Source organism: Theobroma cacao, chromosome 9, assembly GCF_000208745.1.
Source record: "Theobroma cacao cultivar B97-61/B2 chromosome 9, Criollo_cocoa_genome_V2, whole genome shotgun sequence".
NCBI lineage: Eukaryota > Viridiplantae > Streptophyta > Magnoliopsida > Malvales > Malvaceae > Theobroma > Theobroma cacao.
Window position 1 is genome coordinate 38,068,463 of NC_030858.1, and position 20,558 is coordinate 38,089,020.

Sequence of the window (20,558 nt, forward strand, 5' to 3'; positions counted from 1 at the left end):
TCACTACTGCCTAGGTAAACAGTTTCATTGTTTTGTTAACTCACTTGTTCAAAAATTGTCTGAAAAATAAAACTTACTGCACCATTTTTAAAGTTTAAAATGCTGGAAGAAAAAATATGGAGAATTTCACAAAATCTGACAACTCAAGTAAAGCTCAACCCAGGGCTTGTGTTAGTAAGGGATGAAGATGGATATCTTATTATCGGGGAATTCTTATTACTCAATCCTATTATATACAATTCAGGTGTTTTATATTTAGAGTTGAAATTGTATCTATTTTAAATTTAAATAAAGCATTGATATTATTTTTTTTGAATATATGATATTTAAATTCAATTATATTTTTATCTATAGTATTGAATATTTGAATCCAAACATGATAAATACGCATATGTAACGTAATCATTTCTTTTTATAAAGAATTTTTAAATTAATTAATCTATTTAAGAATTAACCATCATTTGTTTGTCAATAATCTATGCCACAATGTCTTTAACAAGTCAGACACCCCAACATAAACTAAACAATGTTTTTCATTTTTTTAACAGATTACCATACTTCCTTGCCGTCTTCTGACTGGTTGTGGTGTCTAAAAAAGTCTAACCCAAAACTTAGGACATGTTAGAACCCATGCTCAGCTGTCCGAAAATCTGAACCAACTTTCATTGACCCTGATCTCAGGACTGGTACAAAGAGAGCCAACCTGAATGGATCAGGCACATTCCCAACTTCACTTACATTTCCAACGTGCCTGTCAGCTGTTGAAATGGTCATTTTCAAAACCTGTTCAATCCTGGCCTGCACAGGACAAGCCAGTAGAAGATAACTTGGGATCAAATAATTCAACAAAATAAAATATTTTTATACCCCACTTGGATTTTTGCCAGGTATATCAAATTAAATAATATTCAACCTCCCCCAAAAAAAAAAGAGTGAACAGAAAGATACCCATATGTTGTAAATCTGATAATAATTTAATGTGGAGAACATGCTTTGAAGGTAAGTTCCAAAGGTTGGGAAAGAGGGTATAATTTGTGCATACTATGAAAGGTGAGAGACAGAAAATGATGTCTAAGCTTCTGTGAATATGATTTTGATGGCTCAGTGTTACTTTGTAATTGTTCTAAATGTGTTTTATTTCTGATAAATTCATCTTTAATTAGCTGTAATTTTTAATTTGTTTTATTTACCAGTTGCCTGGTGATGGATCATAGGCATGCTTCTTAAGGCACAATGACCCCTGACCTTTACTTGTAAGGTATAAAAGACATGTTCCTATTATGATTACATGAAGGAAACCTCGTAAGACGAAATTAACTACTCACTTAATTGACTAATTGATCAACTAACTTGTTCCAAAGACAAAGTTTAAACCCAAGATTACATTTTGAGTAATTAACAATGGATATTAGTGGATTAATTCTAAGATTTGGAATGCTTAGTTTGAAATATTCTATGGTTAGGACTTGGGAGGAAGTTCAAATAAAACAAGGGTTACCTTTTGCAAAATGTAAATTTGGATTTATTTTTTTACTGGTATATAGCCTTTACGTAAATGTGGAAAAGGTAGACAAAGCTAACTCCATTGGTGCATGACAACAAGCCATTTGGTGCACCGAAGAAATTGACAGTCCAGCGTACAAAAACCAAGAACCAATTTGTTAATTTATGTTTGGATTGTCTGATATTGAGCTCTGTATTTCTAACTTATGATTACACATGGAGAGCCTCAATGGGGGGCTGGACCCATGGCCGGACCACCACCACCAGCACACTAGGTGTAGAGGGGGTGCAAAGCCTTGTGCCACGGTCTGGTTTGTGGGCCATAGTTACTTAAACCTGAATGCTTCTTCTTCCTCCTCTTCTAGGTGTCTGGTTTATGAGTAGAGTCGGACTCATGACCTGAAAGTGGGCTCGGTTTGTTCACCTTGTAGAATAGACAAGACAACCTCCCTGGGACGAGAAAATGCCGCACGACCTTTTCTAGCTGTGACATTTTCGTGCTCCATGTGAATATTAAACATATTTATCCTTTGATTTGTTATATTCATGCAAAGTCTTAATCTATAATACAAAGTTAAACAGCCGTCAGATATTGTTTTGCTGATATTTCTTACATGTGACGTGTAACCTGATGAAGATCATCAGTCAACCGACACCAAGAAGACTGGTAGGCCTGGCCCAAATCTTAAGCAGAGAATATTTGTTGTAAACTAAGTAGAGTTGAGATGGGCTTCTTGGATAGGAGAAAACCCAGAAAGCAATGGATTGCAATTTGCTCATCCTGCGCCCAAGAAGGCTCAGCTTCTGTAAGCAGCTTGTCTAGCCATTTTACTTCCTAGGAAAAATCAACTTGAATGACAAGCATTATGTTGAGCAATCGACATGCAAAAGGAGAGAGAAGAGTTTTTAACCTGGAAGCATATGTTCATGCAGTCAGGGTTCCTAGTAGAAAAGAAATGACAAGCAGAATAAGATAAAAATGGAAGACAAAAAGATAACAGTGTTGACCCATCTGAGAGACAGGCCAGCTAATTTCTTTAGACTTCGATTCCATGGTAGTTTCCATTGAAGGCTTTTCAGAAATGTTGCTTTGTAGGTAATTTTCTGTTTGTCTGCATTAGCCATGAGGCTAATCAGATTAGACTTGAAGTCCCTGTCAAGGTGTCCTCCATGCCTATAATTACCAACATCAAGCATAATTTATTCTCTTAATCTTCTATTATCAGTTCAATATTACGATCTTAATCAACTTCTACATCAATATCTCTTTCCGAAAAGGTTACAATCACAAAGTTGACATGTTTTGAGTATTGAGTTCTTTTTCAAAACTAACCTACTCCAAGATGTTAAAATACTCTTTAAAATCACTCTCTGAATATGAATTCACAGCCTTCTCTTTACAGGCACAGATTGCTGCTATTATAAGTAATCAGGGAGGACGACATCAGAGCTTCATGGGAAATTCATAGTTTTGTTTGTTTATTCTGGTAAGGGCTTTGTCTAGTTGTCTTGGCATCCAAGTTTCTGTCAGGAAACAGCCCTGGAAGCAGGAAATTAGAAGTCCTGTCACTAAGGAAGACCCAAGCATGATAATGAAAATGTCCATATTGTATCAGTTTAACAAAAGTTAGGGATGTCCATGGTATAGCAATCTGATCACAATCAGCAAATGTTTGCAGTGGTTATGAAGTAATTGTCCCTTCAACTCAAAAATCATTCTGCCTCCAGCAAACCAACTATGATTGAAGCATTAATCCCAAAAGGATTTAGATAAGACTCAATTCTTTTTGCAGTTAGAATGATGTCTGCTAAAGAAGACACATTTTATCCAAAAATGTGATTTTATTTTCAAATTGGAGCAGATGAATGATTGAATATAGACTGGATTCAAGAGAAAAGAGGGCAGTGGAAACACTAACAGACAAAAAAATGAGAGCAAATAGTGCAGGCATAAGAGGAACATAACAACTGCTTATAAATTTTATATTCTTTTATAGAATTAATAGTAATTTGAATGTTTATGTGCTAAGTCTTTGTTGCTTTACACTGGCAATCTCCCTTTGCACTCTCTAAAAGGAATTCAGCACTACACAAATTTGAGGTATCTGCTGAGACTGTCTACTGGATGCAAGTGATCGATACTAGCTTCTGAGTTCTAAATGATTTTTACTCTATCTCCAGCTAGATACTCTCACCAGGGGAGCTCCCATGTAACCCAGGACCATTTGATTGTTATCCTCTCCATCCGTTCTGACCCAATATGAACTCTCCCCTTCGCTCACCAGCTCCCTGGCCTCCAGATAGTTCTCCCTGCTCAACCTCTGAGGCTGGAAGCCTAGTTCTGAGAGAGAACCACACTCCCTGACAGTTTCTTCCCACTGCTGAGCGTTAGAAAGAGAAGAAAGATGGGGTACCACAAACAAGCATTCCATAGCTATTCTTGCCTCTAGAAGCTGAAATTGTTCCATTGACTCGAGCAAGGCATGGCAGTAGACCATCTGCCCTTCAAAGAAAGAACTGAAACTTCTATACTCAATCCATTTTTCAGCACCAATTCCATTACCAAAAGCAATGACACCTTCGTTGCTGATCAATGCCTTCGCTGTCTTAAGAAAGTGCTCGACATGCTCCACACTCCTCCCTTTTCCCATGTGAGGGAGTCCTACCATGCAATTGAATGCTAACCACTCACTTTTCCTTCCCCTTACCCTCGCCTTTTTAATCTCGCTCACTAAGCCTTCTATGTCCATCTCCTCCACCTCCAATCTAAGACCGAAATTCATTGCATGTCTCCATAGCTGCTTCTTTGTCTCCTCAAAAGTTGTAGGATTGCAACTCCCATCCTCTTCCCCCCATTTTATTGAGGTCAGCCGCAACATTCTCAACCCTTTCCTTCCAAGACCCTCAATCAAAGGGGGCCATTGTATGCCATTGCCAATTTCGAAATCCACAATATGTACTGCAGTAGCATCAGCAGGGATGGCTTCTAGTATGGCTGAATTGGCAGTGAAATGAGCAAACCTACCATAGGGGAAGATCTGATAGAAGGCCATGAAGGCTGCCTCATAATTTTTGCTTGATTCCTGCCCTAGGTAGTCAGCTTGCTTGTCCAATGCTACGGCCAAATAAAACGCAAGGCGTTCAAGGCTGTTGCCAGTTGGAGACGCCTTATCTTTTAGTCGCCTGATAATTTCTTCTGCTAGCTCCATTTGTTCGCTCCCCATGGCGTCCCCATACGCTTTGAGTAGATGAAGAATGACCAATTGGTCATCTACTTCCACATATTCGGCAGGCAAAACCAATGATGCTTGGATTGATGGGACATCCACAGAAACTTCACGTGATAGTGGTGAGAGATTCTGGCTGCCGACATCTTCAGTGAAAATCTGTTGTGAAGAGATACTGCTGTCACTAGCCATCCATTCAGAGAAGTTTTCGCCACCATCAAGCAAAAACTGGTCATTTGAGGGAGCATCACCTTCATCCACACTTGGTAAACACTGTTCCCTTGGTAAGATGCCAAGCAAATGATTTCCTGAAAAGGGGTAACCATGTGTTTGACTGCCATAGAGAGTTGAAGATAACAGTGCAGAAGAAGAAGAAACGTCAGAGAAATCTTCAATGGATACTGATGAAGTGGAAAACTCAAAACTGCTCACTTGGGCATCCATTTCTGCTAAACAAAGTGCTACTTCCTCAAGTTGTGAGTCTATGGGGTTGTAAATTGGCCACCAAGGGTTGAACTCCATTTCCATCATTTCAATGGCAAATAAGATTGGTGTCATTTTTCTTGGAGAAAGGAGCTGTGCTATATATAGCAATGATCAAGCGCCAGGAACAGATGCAGAAAGAAACAATAAAAAATATAGTAAAAAATCCATCACATTGTTGTCATAGATAGACACTTTCCCCATACTTCTATCCCATTGAAGTTCCCATTGAATTCCTCTCACTTTCTTTGGCAGCTTCCGAGGAAGCTTAAAGCTGTGTCCCTGTCAAATGTTCATCCGCTCAAGTCAAGAAGGAAAATTAATTTTGAGAGAGTCCTAAGACACAAACAGCATTATATTATACATTTTTAAGTCGAATTAGATTACCCTTTTACATCAAAATCTCTTTCAAAGAATTATCAATTCATGATCTTAATACTGACGTGTTACAAAATCAAAACAAACCCATCTCATATTTAGATTAAAATAACGGAGGGATAGTGATTTCTTTGATTCTTTCACACAAATCCAAATCAAAGTTTCTTCCAAGTAATAATCATTTTTAATACAAAATTCTTAATGATTATTTAGCATAAGATCCTGGCCATGGCCTTCCAACCATTATATGTATACCATTGACAGAGAAACAAATCAGTTCGGTGAAAAGCATAACAGAGTTTTCATGGATACGTAATGTAATTCTAGCTTTGATTCTTGATATGTAATCTTGCCATCTATGTACTAGGATTTCTTTCTATTATGAAGAAATGATCAAACAATTTCTGCTTTATCTTGGAAACCTGTTGATCTTTTGGCCACAGGATCCTTACCTACCATCCCTTTTTGTCATGACAGATGTATATCAAGCAAGAATTTGCTGTGATCAGCCTTCATGGTGAAAGATTAAAAAAGAAAAATTGTCTCATGTGTTGTATTCCTCCATGATCCCAAGTTTTCTTAAGCTTTTCACTTCCATGGGCTGTTACGTGGTCAAGCAACGCTGTAGATGAGTTACAGACGCATCTTGTAGCCCTCATTTGGCTTCAATTCTGGCGTCTAGTCACTGTCGTTTATGTCATTTTCAGTGTCGATGGCTCACAGATTAAACTGTTCCTGAAGGACTGACGCGTGGTCAGAGTAATGGTTCTGTCCTGGTTTAGAAACCAGGAAATGGGGTCTCTTTACTTTTGAGAAAAGTATCGAATTTGATCAGTTAAGGATGTGGAAATGGATTGAAAACTAATCATCAAGTCGAGGGCTAAGTTTCATCAAGTTTTGCTCTGTCCCGGTGCATCATAACAGCAACCAAGGTCTGAAATTGACGATGAACCCTGGATCCAAGCTCAGCAGGCTGGGATGAACGTTGAAAGTAGTACAAGATTGTTGCTTTCATATTCGGTCATAAAACTTAGTCTCTTCCTATAAACCTAACACCAAATCCACCATTTCACTTCACTTCCATAAGCGAAAAGGGCAACTTCAACTTGCCAGATAACGTTTAACTTGTATAATTAAAGGCTTGGAACTGAATTAAGAGGCCTTTAAAAGCAATTAATTCTGAAACAACCTTCCAAAGTTTCAATGCTTTTAACAATCCCAGCTTTCATCTCCTTTTCAAGCCAGGTACATTACGGAGAGAATCTCATAAACATGCAGGAAACTTCAATTCTGTTTTAACTTCCCTCTCCTCTTCTACTTACCTGTTATGTCAAGTACCCTGCATCAGATCTTTTTCGCTTTTCCCCATCAATGGGGATAACAGAACCTGGAAGATTGAATTCAGGACTTCCTCTTTTGAACAGAAACTGCAAAAAATTTTTCATGTTCCAAAATAATTCCATTTTTCTTACCAGAGTCTACAACATTGAAAAGATTTTTTTCCTGTTCAGGCAATGGAAATAACAAGAATTTGCAGAATGACTACAAAAATCCACAGGCTAATGTCAAAAGCTGTACTAAACAAAAGTGAAAAGGAGGATCTCACAAATTTGGTAAAGAAACTATCTCTAACAAGTATATCAACAGCAAATACGACAGAAGACATTGACAGATTTCTTGTTCATCATCAGTAGAGAAAAAGGAAATCCTCTTAACCATAAACAGTAAAAAAAGTTACAGTTACACAAGCTTAAGCCTGCTAAATCCTACTGTTCTCCTCTCTTTTCAATGGTCACTCACTACTTTATAAAGCTAGAAAATACAAAAAGTTACCAAAAAATTACAAAAAAAAAAGTCAGCTCTTACAATCTTAAAGCAACAAATCCTTTGCTTGGGGCCCAAAAAATTAAAAATGGAAAAGAAAGAAAACCAAAAACTACAATTAATTGATCCAAAAATTCCCTTTTATAGTAAAAAGAAAAGAGTTATTTTCAGAGGGGTGCACAAGAGCAAGAAGGGCACCTGACTAGGCCATTTTCGTTGCAGGCCGTACAGTTCTTGAACCCAGATTTTTCAGTGTACAGTTTACGGCTACCGTCGCATTCGTGGCACAGAACGAACCTATAACCTCCGCAGACGTCGCAGGTGCCGGGTTCAGCTGCAGGCAATCCTTCCACGAACTTCTTGAGCTCGCCTGCCTCGTGTAGCTGTCTGATCTCCTCTGCACCTCCCATGTATCTCCCGCCAATGAAAACCCGCGGCAAAGTCAACTTACTTTGACCGAGGATCCCTTGCAACTCGTTTAAGAACCCGGAGTCCATCGACAGATCTCGTTCGTCGATCGAGACTCGGAATCCTCGGAGGATCGATCGGACGGTCTTGCAATCCTCGAATGTCGACCGAACCACTCGGAGGCTCGTGAAGTAAACCACAATGCGCTTGTCGGCGCCCGGGATAGAAATGGAACGATCCGTAACGGAATCCGGGATTTTCCCACAGGAGTCGGGCCTTGTCCCGGCGCGGTCGGGGGCCCAAGCGCGGAGGAGGGAGTTGGCGATTCGCACACGGTGAAAAACATTGGCGGTTCTCTTGGTGGCGGAAGAGAGAGAAGATTCCTCCGTGCAAAGGTGCTGGATGTCTTTGAAGGAAGAGCAGGAGAAGGGAGACGAAGTGTCATGAATCCGCACCGGCGATTTTTTGTTACCCCACGGCCGCCACATTTGATAGCGGTAGAAAGATCAGAACTTTTATTTCCCAAAATTCAAACTTTGCAACACATGAAAACAACACAAGAGAAAGAAAGGATATTCTTTTCCTGTTTTTCTATTCTGGTTCGTTTTGGGTATTTTGAAAGGGGTGGTGATTGAAGGAGCAGCTGCAAAAGCGGGGATTTTTGTTTGTTTTTTGTTTATTTTTTGCTTGCAGAGTTTGGGAAAAAGTGGGCTCTTTCACTCTTTTTAGGTTTGGCTTTGGGGTGGGGGAGGAAGAGGGGAGGAAGAGGTGAGCGGTTAGTTTATTGGCTAAGGTAGTTGGGAGGGTGGGTTTAGTTTAAAGCTTTAAAAAGGGTTTAAAAAGAGGGAAGCGGAGGGATTAGAGGTTGTGATTAGCAGCGGATGGAAATACTTAGCCTAATTATAGATGGGAGGTCCTCTTTTCAATTTCCCATCACTACTCACTAAGATGGGAATCCCCTCCTTCATTACAGACTATTTCCCCTGTTTCCTTCTGTTTTCCAACTCCCAATTTCTCTGCTGTAAATCCTGATTTCCTCTCCTGTAAATTCTGCATCAACCATTGGGAGAGCGGTAAAGTTAAAAGTTGTAATGAAGGGTGTGGTAGGAATTGAGCTTCTTTGACAGTATCAGCACTCATGTTTTCTTTTTTGGGACAGAAACTGACTTGATTTTTCTGATGCCTTAAATCTCACTTCAGCAGCTTGGATCAAGCTTGTTGTTACTCACCAACTTCTGTTAACTTAATTTCTGTCATGAAACTCATTAATTCTTGCCCATATTCAATGGGAATATGTTATCAGAACATTAATGGAAACACGGGCATTTCTCTTGCTCCATCTTTCCCCAGCAAATGCTAGTAAAACCAGTGTTAAAACTTCAACATCTTTTAATAATCCTAACACCTCTTTGCCATTTGAGATTTTAAGGTAGAAGAAAAAAGAAAGGAAAAACAGAGATGGATCCCAGCATGTGGACTTTGGGACCATAGGCCAATCCATAATTACTGTAACAGAGGACTGAACCAATTGTTTCCAAAAAGTTAAAGTTTAAAGATAAAAATTAAAAAAAAAAGGGAAAAAGAAATAACCCACACAATGTGAGTGGGCTCTGAAAAGTTTCACATGGTTGCAGAAGAAAGTGGGAGAGGATAACATAATCCACATGCTGATTGATGGAACCATAAACATGAAAATGGCCTACAAGAAAGAAAAACCTTGTTTTCTCCATACCAAAATTTCCATTCGCCTTTTTGTTTATCAAACTCTGCCAGGACACCCTCCCTTAAGGCAAGTTGTCTTTTCCGTACTCTGGGTCATGTTGGCTTCCATTGTTTCACACTGAAGCATCATCCCTGATCTGAAAACTGGTTTTTTCCTGCCTGGAATTCCTCTACTTAAATCTAGGAAAGGGTTCAATTTCAAATACTAACAAATGCAAATTCTGGGTTGATGCCAGCAACTCGAAATATGAGTAAAAATCTTAGGCAGTGAAGTGTGAATTGTTGACTAAATTTTTAATTTGAGCTGGAACCCAGCTCATGGCAGCTCCATTTTTCTAGAATTTGATCTCTTTTTCTTTGTCTTTCTTTTCCCTTTTTTTTTCTAATTAATAAGCTGGTCGGTTCAATTGTACGTGAATAGGATTGAGTTAGAATTTTTTTTAATATTATATTTTAAAATAAATAAAATATAATATCAAATAGCAATATTTTTATTTTAAACAAATAAAAATGTAAAAAAAGTAAAAAAAAAAAAGAAAATCTTAATTTATTTTACCTTTTAAAAAATAGTCAAAATACTTGAGAAGTTCCTAGGATTTTTTTTTCAATTTAATCTTTTTACTCAAAATCGTAACATTTTAATCTCTTAATTTTAAAAATTATTTTAATTTAATCCTTTTAAAATGTTTTGTTTAAATTGATTATTATAATATTAACGTAGCGCTGACGTGACGTTAGAGGTTAACATAACATATAAAGGAGGTTTTTGGGTGTTGATGTGGTAGTGCCATGTCAGTATATTAAGGGCGACGTGGTACTGCCACATCACATTTTAAGGTTGGGTCGATGACATGGCAATGCTACATCACCATCATGATGACATGATATTATCACATTACTTTATGAGTATGGATTGCCACATATCACGTCAAAAAGCTGTCACTTGTCATATGAATATGAATTACCACGTGTCATATTTATTTTTTAAAAAAACACTTAATAAAATTTTAAGCAGGACCTCTAACAAATAAACCAATATTCTTACCATTACACATAAACTTTTATAATTAATAACATTTTACTTGAATTTCATTTCTTCTTTTCTTTATTTTTTTTCTTTTTTATATATAAAATTACGTCGTTTTGAAACTCTTTTTTTTTTTTATAAAATTACATTGTTTGAAAAAAAATTTCTAAAGAGTTTTTATGGTTATAGTTTTTGAAAGTATAAGAAAGTTCCAAAACAATGTAATTTTATGAAAAAAAAAAACAAAAAAAACAAAGAAAAAAAATTCAAATAAAATATTATTAAAAATAAGAGTTTAAGTGTGATGGTAAAAATATTACTTTATTTGCTAGAGGCTTGATTAAAAATTTTAACAAGTCTTTCTTTCGAAGAATAAGTTGCCATGTGTCAACATCTAAGTGTGTCACGTGGCAACCTTTTAACACATCACGTGGCAACATATTTGACGTGTCACGTGACAATCCATATCCATATATATGACATGGCATGTCATGTCATCGACTTAACTTTGAAGTGTAATGTGATAGTGCCATGTCACCCTTGGCATGTTGGCGTAGCATCGTAACGGTCAATTTGAATAAAAAATGTTAAAAAAATTAAATTAAAATAATTCTTAAAATTAAAAAATTAAAATATTACGATTTTGAATAAAATGATTAAATTAAAAAAATATCCTGATACAGAGACTTTCAGAAAAGAATAACAGTAAATGGCAACATGGAAAATAAAGAGAACTATTAAGGTCATTACAGTCATTAAGCTTTAAACTAATCCATACAACGAAGCTGATTTGTTCGGAGAACGGTTGTGTTGGGGTTTGGGTCGATCGAATTGATCACAGAGCAGAAGGAAAGAGGATCAGAAAAAAGAAGTATGAGCAAAGGGGAAGGAGAAAACTGCGGTAATATTAACATAACAGTGAAGTTCAGTGGAAGATCGATACCGATATCGATAGCGAAGGATTCGACGATCAAAGACCTTAAATCTCATCTCCAGTCTCTCACCAATGTTCTTCCTCGTGGACAAAAGCTCATCTTCAAAGGTTTCCATCTCCTCTTCTTGGTTTGTAATTTATTTATGCTTTTTGGGTTTTGAGTAGATTTTCTTTTTTGGGTGTTTTGAAGGGAAGCTTTTGGTGGATGCAATGACATTGAAGGAATCGGAAGTCATGAATGGAGCTAAGCTGATGCTCATGGCTTCCCAGGGTTTGCACCAAGGGGTATTTTATATCATCTCTCTCTTCTTTTTTGTTTATGCTAATGGGGTTATTGAAAGTATCAAATTGAAGAATTTGTTTAATGAACAGGGCGGTCCTCTACTAAAAGAAGCTCAAACTCGGCCTATTTCAAGGAGGAGTGAGGATGAGTACAAAAAATCTGATGCAAGGTCTGAAGTTTTTATGGATAAGAATCGTTTGGAACGATGGAAAGCTACCGGAGTGGTAGCATTAGCCGAATGCAATTTGAAGGTATTTTTGTTTGATAACCTTTGTTGTTGTGATGATTCAGGCTCATTTCTGTTGAATTTTTACTTATTATAGCTTGAAGAAGCAAGGTTCCTGCTTTGATTAACATTCATAAAGCAAATTGTTTCAACTTTTGATGTTAAGCATCTCCGAAACTTATTCTTGTTGCTTGGATTTCGTCAGGCCATACCTGATGAAGTATGGGCTTGTGGATCTTCTGCAAGAGTCCTGGATGTCAATAACAACTGTATCCAAGATGTGCCCGAAAAGATCAGCTGTTTGAATTCCATTCAGGTAGACAGAACTTTCTCCTCTGTGTTCCAGGAATTCCATTTGAGATACTTGATTAATATTATTCGAGATAATATCATATGTATTAGTGTGTGAATCTGAACATTTTGTAGAAACTTCTCCTCAATGCAAATGGTATTTCTGATGAAGCCATTCACTGGGAAGGACTAACATCTCTGAAGTATCTAACAGTTTTATCCATCAGTCATAACCAGTGAGTTCTTCTTTCCCCTCTTGATATCAACGTTTTTCTTCTTCATCTGTTCAAATTTTGATCCCAATGTACTTTGCACTGATTTTATGTGCAATGCCAGGAAAACACAACTTCATATAGAGTGATATCACACTCAAAACTTGTAAAAACAGTTGTTCCAGCAGTAACACTTGTCCTAATATTTAGATTAAATATAAATAAATAAATAAAACATTGATAGGTGAGAAGGTGGCACCCAAGTCTATTAATATACATAATCCTTCTATCCAATTTCCAAACACTTAGAACCCCCATCTAAACCTGTTACAGAGCTTATGAAAAAGTATCATCGGATTTCGAGTTTGCTTTTCCCTTGTTTGTGAAAGACATGCGTTTTACGTGTAAGTTGCTGCTGCTTAAGCCCTTTTCTTTGAGGTATTAATGAGTTTTTTGTCGTTAATCTGCGTACTAGGCATTATTTGTCAGTGATTTGTCATATTATATTGCTTGCAGGGGAGGGGCAATTCACTTTTTTTATGAAGCTTACTGAGGAAATGGTGTTGATTAGAGCCTATTAGTGGCACAATATGATCTATAGAGATAACTCTATTTAGTAGGAAAATGCTTAGGTTGCTTCTTCTTCTTATATTTGCTTATATGGAAACTATATTCCCATTGGTATAGTGAGAGAAATATTGATATCTTATTTTCTTTGTTTAGTCCATGATTGAGCCTGCATATATAATTATCAAAATCAAATTCCATTTGCAGTTTGACCAATCTACCTTCTTCACTTGGCTTTCTAACTTCTCTGAGGCAACTTCATGTCACCAATAATAAGTTGACTAGCCTTCCAAATGAAATAAGCATTCTGGCTCAGCTTGAAGTTTTGAAGGCCAATAATAATAGGTAAAGTTTAGGTTAGGATTCATTGATGTTCTGGGCTTTTTTTCCTCGTTTTTCTTTCATTGACTTGGGTACTTATGGGCAGTAAAATAGGCTTCTTTTTCATGCATGATTTTCTTTTTCAGGATAACCACTATTCCTGCACGAATTGGAGAATGTAATTCTCTTATTGAGGTAGGATTCTTAGCATTTGTCTATACATAGTATCAAGCCATGGAAACACGTAGTGCATAGTTTAAGCGAACTGCTCAATCTGTTTCAGGTTGATCTTTCAGCAAATCTTCTGTCAGAGCTCCCAGAGACATTGGGCAACTTGCATAACCTGAAGGTTCCTGATAGATTCTTTATTCTATCTGTTTTGTCTGCCTTCTTTTTTTATCCAATTTGTTCTACCTATTGCATTGTCCTTACTGTGTCTGCAGGCCTTGTATCTCAGTAACAATGGGCTAAAACGCCTTCCTTCTACATTGTTCAAGGAGTGTCTCCAGCTAGCAACACTGGATCTCCATAACACAGAAATCACAATGGATGTCCTTCGGCAGGTGTGTACTTCTCTTCCTATATTAGTTGAAAGTTGGCCTTATTTGTGGTTTTCGTCATTTGAGATGCCTGAGTAAGACCATTATTCTTTCGATAGTTTGAAGGGTGGGAAGAGTTTGATGAACGCCGGCGCTCAAAGCATCAGAAGCAGCTGGATTTTCGAGTCGTAAGCTCTGCTGCATTCGATGAAGGTGCTGATAAAAACTAGGTTCTACACACATCGTTCTGTAATTTGCAGCAAAATAGAAAATCTAAAAGATTCGATTTCATTGATGCTGTGAATGGTTTAAACAAGAGTTTCCTCCTTGAAACAGTGTCGAAATGTCAATTTCTTGTTGAGGTAGTGCTGTCGGACTGTCAAGAAAATTGATCCAGGAAAGACAAATGCTTTCTCTAAAAGTAAATTCCAAGGTTGAATATCCCTTTTTTCTTTGTGCCATCAACCTCAAGAATCATGGATTTGGAGTTGACAAGGTAGAGACGGCTCTCGAGAGGAAGTGTAGGACTTATATTAGACATATTGTCCAAATATAATATCTATATATTATCATTTAATCACAAAATATTGAAAGCTTTTTTCCGTACAAAAAATGTATTTAGTTCATCAAACAATCAAGACTAGGTATGCCTATTCTAACAAGCCAAACATATCGAAGCAATTTATGGAGTTTCCATTGGACAAATGGGAAGTTTAATACACAAAATGGCAAGTGTCAAGGAAAAGCGAAAACCAATCAATTAGGGGAGCGTATCATATTGGAAATCTAAGTTGCTGTTCAATTCGTTGTGAGGAAATATCCATGTTCGCGTGCTCATTGATATAACACCACTGTAAAAGCTTTTTATCCTAAATCACAACCCCCACTCAGCAGGGAGTGGGAGTGAGAAAAAACCAACCTAGCTAAAGTAGATAGAAATCTGAGGGATGTCAATATCATTGTCCTCATCATCCTCGCAGGCCACGACAACGTCCAGGTGCCTTCGATTTGGAGGCAATTCGGCTTTTGCCACTTCCCGGGCTAGATCTACCACCTTCTTGTCCATCCGCTCTCTGTGCCGAGGGAACATGCTATTATACAGCAAGCAACTTCCATAGGATATGCTGTAGGCATTCAACCCCTTATCCTTAAGCCACTTGATGAGTTCCCTCAGAGTTGGGTTGTCTCTCAGGATCCACCTGTCCCAAACAGTCCAGCTCATGTCACCGTGTTTGATGACCTTTGGTGGGACTGGCTCAGCCATAGAGAACAGAGGCAGTGCAAGGTTTGCAAATGTGTTACGGTAGTCCTCCAGTTTGTGGCCTCCATCCAGAGCCTTGTAAAGCTCCAGGCAGACAAGACCTGTGGCCATAGCTGTGGACGTAGCAATTGCAGGGATGATTCTTCCAGCAATAAACTTAGCCTTGAGCTTGTCCACCTCGGGAATGCTGTAGTTCCTGGCCCTCATGTTTGCAAGCCCAGCTATAAAATCCATGTGGTAGTTTGTATCATCATCCTGTAAATTCAAGAGATACAATTAATAAAAAAAAACCATTTGTTTGTTCAAGTCTTCATTGGCTTCAATAACTGCAAATTTATGAGAATAAAAAGGTGAAGAAGCCTAAAGGATATACATGGTAAATATATCAGAACAAGTGAAAAATAAGACAAACCTTTTCAAACTGAATAGGTTTCATCTTGAACCCTTGTGGTAAATTTTCCATGCAAAGCTCTAACTTGAAAATGAGTTCATTGATAACTGCTGCGTCATCCACAGATGCAGTAGAGAGAGTAGTAGCCTTCTCATCTGTTACAATTTTCGCATCTTTCAGTGGCTCGAAATCTGGGACTATCACTTTCTCAACAGCCTCAGCCAACATCTTTGGATGCTTAACAAAATCAGGAATGGGAATGCCAAATGTTTCAGCTCGCAGGATAGAAGCAGCCATAACAAACTGCAGGTGACTTGGATCAGCTGCTGAGAACTGAAGAGGCCGAGGGAATCGTTTTGGGGCAGACCAGAAGGGAGCCCCAGTACTGGTTGCAGCATCTTCTGGAAATGTATAAATCAGCTGCTTTACACGGTTAACAAAATAGTCTTCAAATCTGGGTACAAAAGAAGTATAAAGTCAGAAACAAATGCAACAAAAGCACTACCTTCAATCATAAACATAAGTCAGATCAAATACCTTAGACGAGCCCAAGTGATACAATCCTGGAATGTCTCACACTTTTCTTTCTCAAGGCATTCAAGAACACGTTCTAAATTATCTCTAGCCTGAGCATCACCAGCATTCCTTTGTGCAGTTTTATACTCAACTGGGCTGGACAGAAAAGCATTCACTTCAGCAGGAGTTTTCTCAAGTAGACCCTCAAACTCAGAGCGAGCCCATGTCAAACAATGGTCAATATTGTGAGGGAATGAATGCACAGTACACATGGGAGCTTGCTTCTCAGGTGGGTCTCTTGAAGCACCATAGTTTTCAGTTAGGTGAGGAATGACCATCTGAGTATTGCATTTAGCACCTAGAGTTCCAGACTCAAGAAGTGGTTTCTGGAAATATAAGCACCTCTGATCAACATAGAGCCTGGCATTGACATTATCCAATGCATTAACAACCACGGTTAAATTCTCCCAGAAGGTGTCATCAAACACATTTTCAGTTTCAGGACCCACACGGTTTTGTAAAGCTTCAATATTTAAACGAGGATTTATTGATGCAGCAGCAGATGCAGCAACTGTGGATTTAGCCTGCCTAATATTCCAATCCCGGAAGAGAAACTGCCTGCTGAGGTTGCTCTTTTCAATTACATCATCATCAGTGATGGTAAGCTTTCCTTGTTCACCACATGAAACTCCCATTAGAGCAATATTTTTTAGGAACTCACAACCTAGAGCACCAGATCCCACAATGAATACTTTTGCATCCTCCAGTTTCTCTTGGAGCTTGGACCCAAACACTGAAATTTGTGCATCATAACGGCTATTTAATGGTCTGAAATCACTAGGGTCCAGAGGCTCTGTAGGAAGTGACTCCACTGAGTCAAAATAAAAGAACTGTAGAATCAAATGATAAGAAGATTAGAAGAACAGAACAAAAGACCAAGTTGAATAAATTTCAATAAACTCTTGTTTTCAAGTCTCTAAGATGGTAATAATGAAAGAGGAGGGATGGGGAGCGTACTTGGCTGCAATAAGATGTTTGAGCCACAATTCAAGGTACTGTATCCCATGTTTAGGTACAACACTTTATTTTTCAGATGACTCAAATTAAATTCTTACTAATAAAACTACTCCTTTTCCTCTTCTATGCCCACCTCAAACAAATTTAAATTTCACATTTTCCCATTCAAAGAGAATTACTCAAAAGTTTCTGATTATAATTTTAATTCCTTAAAAATCCATGCTTAAGGGTGAGTGGGAGTAAATTCTAACTTAACAACCATTCCAACAAACAACAATTTGCAAAAAGAATAATGAACACTGACCTGAAAAAGGGGATGAAACTTTCCTGAGCATGCTTTGACAACCTCTTGTCCCACAATTCCACCAAACATGGCAGCCATTGGATTCAGTACTGCTCTGGAGCCAAAGGCAAAGTGTCGCAAAAGTTTCAGGTTGATATCTTCCACCCTTCCATCTCCCAAGCTCTCATTAATGTTACCAGCAATAGAAATTAGCTTATTGGCGTCTTCTTCTGAACCAGCAACTGGAAAGCGTCCCAAATCAGAGACAAACTTATCCAGTGCTTGGAATGCTAAGTGTAACAGAGGTGGACGGTCAAACTTTGAGAAATCACTCAGCAGAAAATCACCAGGGTCTTTGAGAGCCTCTCTAAATGGTTTAAAATTTAACACCTTGGGCTGTTTCACCTGTGTAACAATACCACCTTTTATATACATACCAAAATTGGAAGTATCCTCCTCAAGAGTAAATGAATATGGCCTTGCGCTCTTAATCTTCCTTGGTTTTCCATCATTAAGTTCTGTCATTCCATGAACTTCTGAGAAGACAACAAGATCCCCATCTTGAAACTCAAGCCTCTCATCATCAACACATGATACAAGTGCAGGATTGTCATTGCTAATGGACGCAATTATACCTGTGTGAGGATCCTCTCCATCAACATCAATCACAGTGAACTCAGGCCCAAAATCACAAAATATAGAACCAAAAAGACCTCTAACTTCAGCCTTGATGAAAGAGATGGGAGGCTGATGATTATGACAGTAATCATTAAACTCAATGGCTTTCTCAAAACTGATATCAGTAAATACAACAGCCTGCACGTATGGAACGAAGGCAAATTATGAGATCGAATATAAAAAGAATTTACAAATCAACATACAAATGTAATTTAGAGCAAGATTTTAGACCAAATTGCATATATTTTTTTTAAGGTCAACACACTCTCCTGAAGGACCAGAATTCCCCTTCATTTCCCATCTAGTCCCACCTTACAAATAGCTGAACTTAGTTTTATTCCTAAATGAGTTGGATAAAAATAGCTGCTTTGAGATGATGATAATCAATGTTCAGCATTATTTCTCTAGGTTTGTTACAAAACATTATGGAGCAATTCCAAAGTCAGGTGACCTTTAATAGATCCAAAACAATAAGAAGGTAATAATTATAGATCAGAAAAGATCTAAAGATAAATAAATACCTGGAAGTCAGAAAGCTTTTCCTTGGTTAATTTTGTTGTTAACGTGGAAATGATCACAGCATTGTTAAGCTCTTGTAACTTCTGAACAGAGGCAAAAGCCCTGTTTTTACCAACATCACTTTCTGAAAACACAAAGTTACTGGACAAATCCCACAAATCCACCAACCCTTCATCATGCAAGGTCACAGACTTGACACCAGCAAGAATGAGGTTCTTGGCTGCACAAGCAGAACAAATAAAAGTAACGGTGAGAACTGCAGATCTGATGCTGAAAGAACAAGACACAAAACAAATCTAAGACATCAAAACTCAATCCCTCGTCACCTAAGGCAGAGATCAAATACACATCTCACGAGGACGTCCAAAAGAATTCTAAAACCAGGGATTGAGACCATGCGTTCCATAAAGATCAGAGATAGATTAGCTGCAACATAATGTTAAGTTCATAGTTTTCAACATTACACATGGTTTTCCATTACCTTTTAATTTGACTCTTCCACTAACTATACAGCGGTTATTCAGAAACTCAAATATCAAAGTTTGCACACACAAAATTCAGCCAATCAAATAAAACCATCATAAACAAGACATAACTAAAATTTTAAAACTCTAAATATCAACTCCCTAAAATTTCATCAACTTTTACATCTCATGATTCCGTAGAACCATTCGATGAAACTATAAACTGGATCTATCTCAACCCATAACGAAAAGCAATTATGATTGCATATAGACAAGATACAAATCAAAATTTGTTAACCAAAATAGAGCAGGTCTCGAAAATTCATACCAATCTCAGCTCCAAGACCCTGCATCCCTGAAACAAGAATATTTGATGCGAAAAGCCGCCTCATAGTCTCACGGCCATAGACGGCCAGCTGCCGACTGTGGAGATCCTCATCGATTTCAGTGTGATTCGCATCGCCAAGGGCCATGATCGATGGTGAAGATTCAACTACTCTACTGTTAGTCTGGTCGCTGTTGCCTCCGATTCTCGCACCGTTATCACCGTTCTTAGCCGTCGATTCAGTGGCGGCGTCGGCGGCAATGATGCAGTTATCAAGGCGGTGCTTCTTGAAGGATGATGCAGCTGCGTTATTGTTGTTGTTGTTGTTGTTGTTGTTCGTGGTGGTGGTTTCGGTGTCAGTTTCTATAACTACTTCTCCATCATCAGCAGCTCGCTTTCTAGGAAGCATATAGAGTCGTAAACTGCCGAAAATGCCACAAAACCCCATAGAAATTACGGTCAGTGCCACATATGAATATAAAATTAACAAGCAGTTATGGCTGAGAGGAAGAAAGGCGCAGTAGAAATACGCGACAAAGATCGGAACAGAAACTATAAACCCCAACCCTAAACCCAACTTGAACATGATTCTAAGGCAGAGACGAGAAGCAGAAAGGAAACGCACCGATTACGACAATTAGCAACAGAAGAATGGAATCTTTCAGAAGAAAGAACAAGGCTTAAATCTTGTTATGAAATCTTTCTTTCTTTTTCTTTTCTTTTTTTTTTTTTGGTTTTTAGACACGATTCAAAGAAAATTGATCAGAAGAAAGAAGAAAATGGGGGTAAGACTAACAGGATTTACCTTGGAAGGAAAGGAGAGAATCAGCTTGGGCTCAGCACTAGCTTTGTGGGGAGGCAGAGAAATGACTCTTTTTCAACTTGTTGACTGTTGAATCCTGGTAAAAAGCGAAAATTCAGCTTTTATTACTGGCACATTCATTTACCTCGGCTTATCCCTAACAAAATAAGGAAACAGAAGAAAAAGAGTATTTGAAAAATATATTACTCTATAAGTGTGTTATAAACGAAGAGAACGGTCCTATTTATACATAATCCTCTTTTTTTTAGATAAGATTAAGTTATAAAATAAAAATAATATAAAACATTATAATAAAATTTAATTCTAAAAAATAATGTTCAAATTAAATTTTAATTT

The 20,558-nt window shown here is 37.8% G+C and overlaps 4 protein-coding genes across 4 annotated transcripts; 1 reads left to right on the forward strand and 3 right to left on the reverse strand.

The window, feature by feature from the left end:
* Positions 3,467-5,752, reverse strand: LOC18591000 (nodulation-signaling pathway 2 protein). The gene has a single exon (XM_018127120.1). It carries the CDS (start codon positions 5,286-5,288, stop codon positions 3,675-3,677), a length of 1,614 nt encoding a protein of 537 aa, XP_017982609.1. The 5' UTR covers positions 5,289-5,752; the 3' UTR covers positions 3,467-3,674.
* Positions 7,201-8,965, reverse strand: LOC18591001 (uncharacterized protein At5g39865). Its single transcript, XM_007016887.2, has one exon. It carries the CDS (start codon positions 8,309-8,311, stop codon positions 7,583-7,585), a length of 729 nt encoding a protein of 242 aa, XP_007016949.1. The 5' UTR covers positions 8,312-8,965; the 3' UTR covers positions 7,201-7,582.
* On the forward strand, positions 11,349-14,403 carry LOC18591003 (LRR repeats and ubiquitin-like domain-containing protein At2g30105). The gene is made up of 10 exons (XM_018127123.1): positions 11,349-11,614; positions 11,697-11,791; positions 11,879-12,040; positions 12,221-12,331; positions 12,442-12,542; positions 13,293-13,430; positions 13,553-13,601; positions 13,690-13,755; positions 13,850-13,969; positions 14,065-14,403. The coding sequence occupies exons 1-10, from the start codon at positions 11,446-11,448 to the stop codon at positions 14,173-14,175; spliced, it is 1,122 nt and encodes a 373-aa protein (XP_017982612.1). The 5' UTR covers positions 11,349-11,445; the 3' UTR covers positions 14,176-14,403.
* Positions 14,616-20,018, reverse strand: LOC18591004 (ubiquitin-activating enzyme E1 1). Its single transcript, XM_018127119.1, has 6 exons — positions 19,403-20,018; positions 18,613-18,830; positions 17,435-18,229; positions 16,135-17,003; positions 15,619-16,051; positions 14,616-15,461 (listed from the first exon to the last, which is right to left on the reverse strand). The coding sequence occupies exons 1-6, from the start codon at positions 19,983-19,985 to the stop codon at positions 14,865-14,867; spliced, it is 3,495 nt and encodes a 1,164-aa protein (XP_017982608.1). The 5' UTR covers positions 19,986-20,018; the 3' UTR covers positions 14,616-14,864.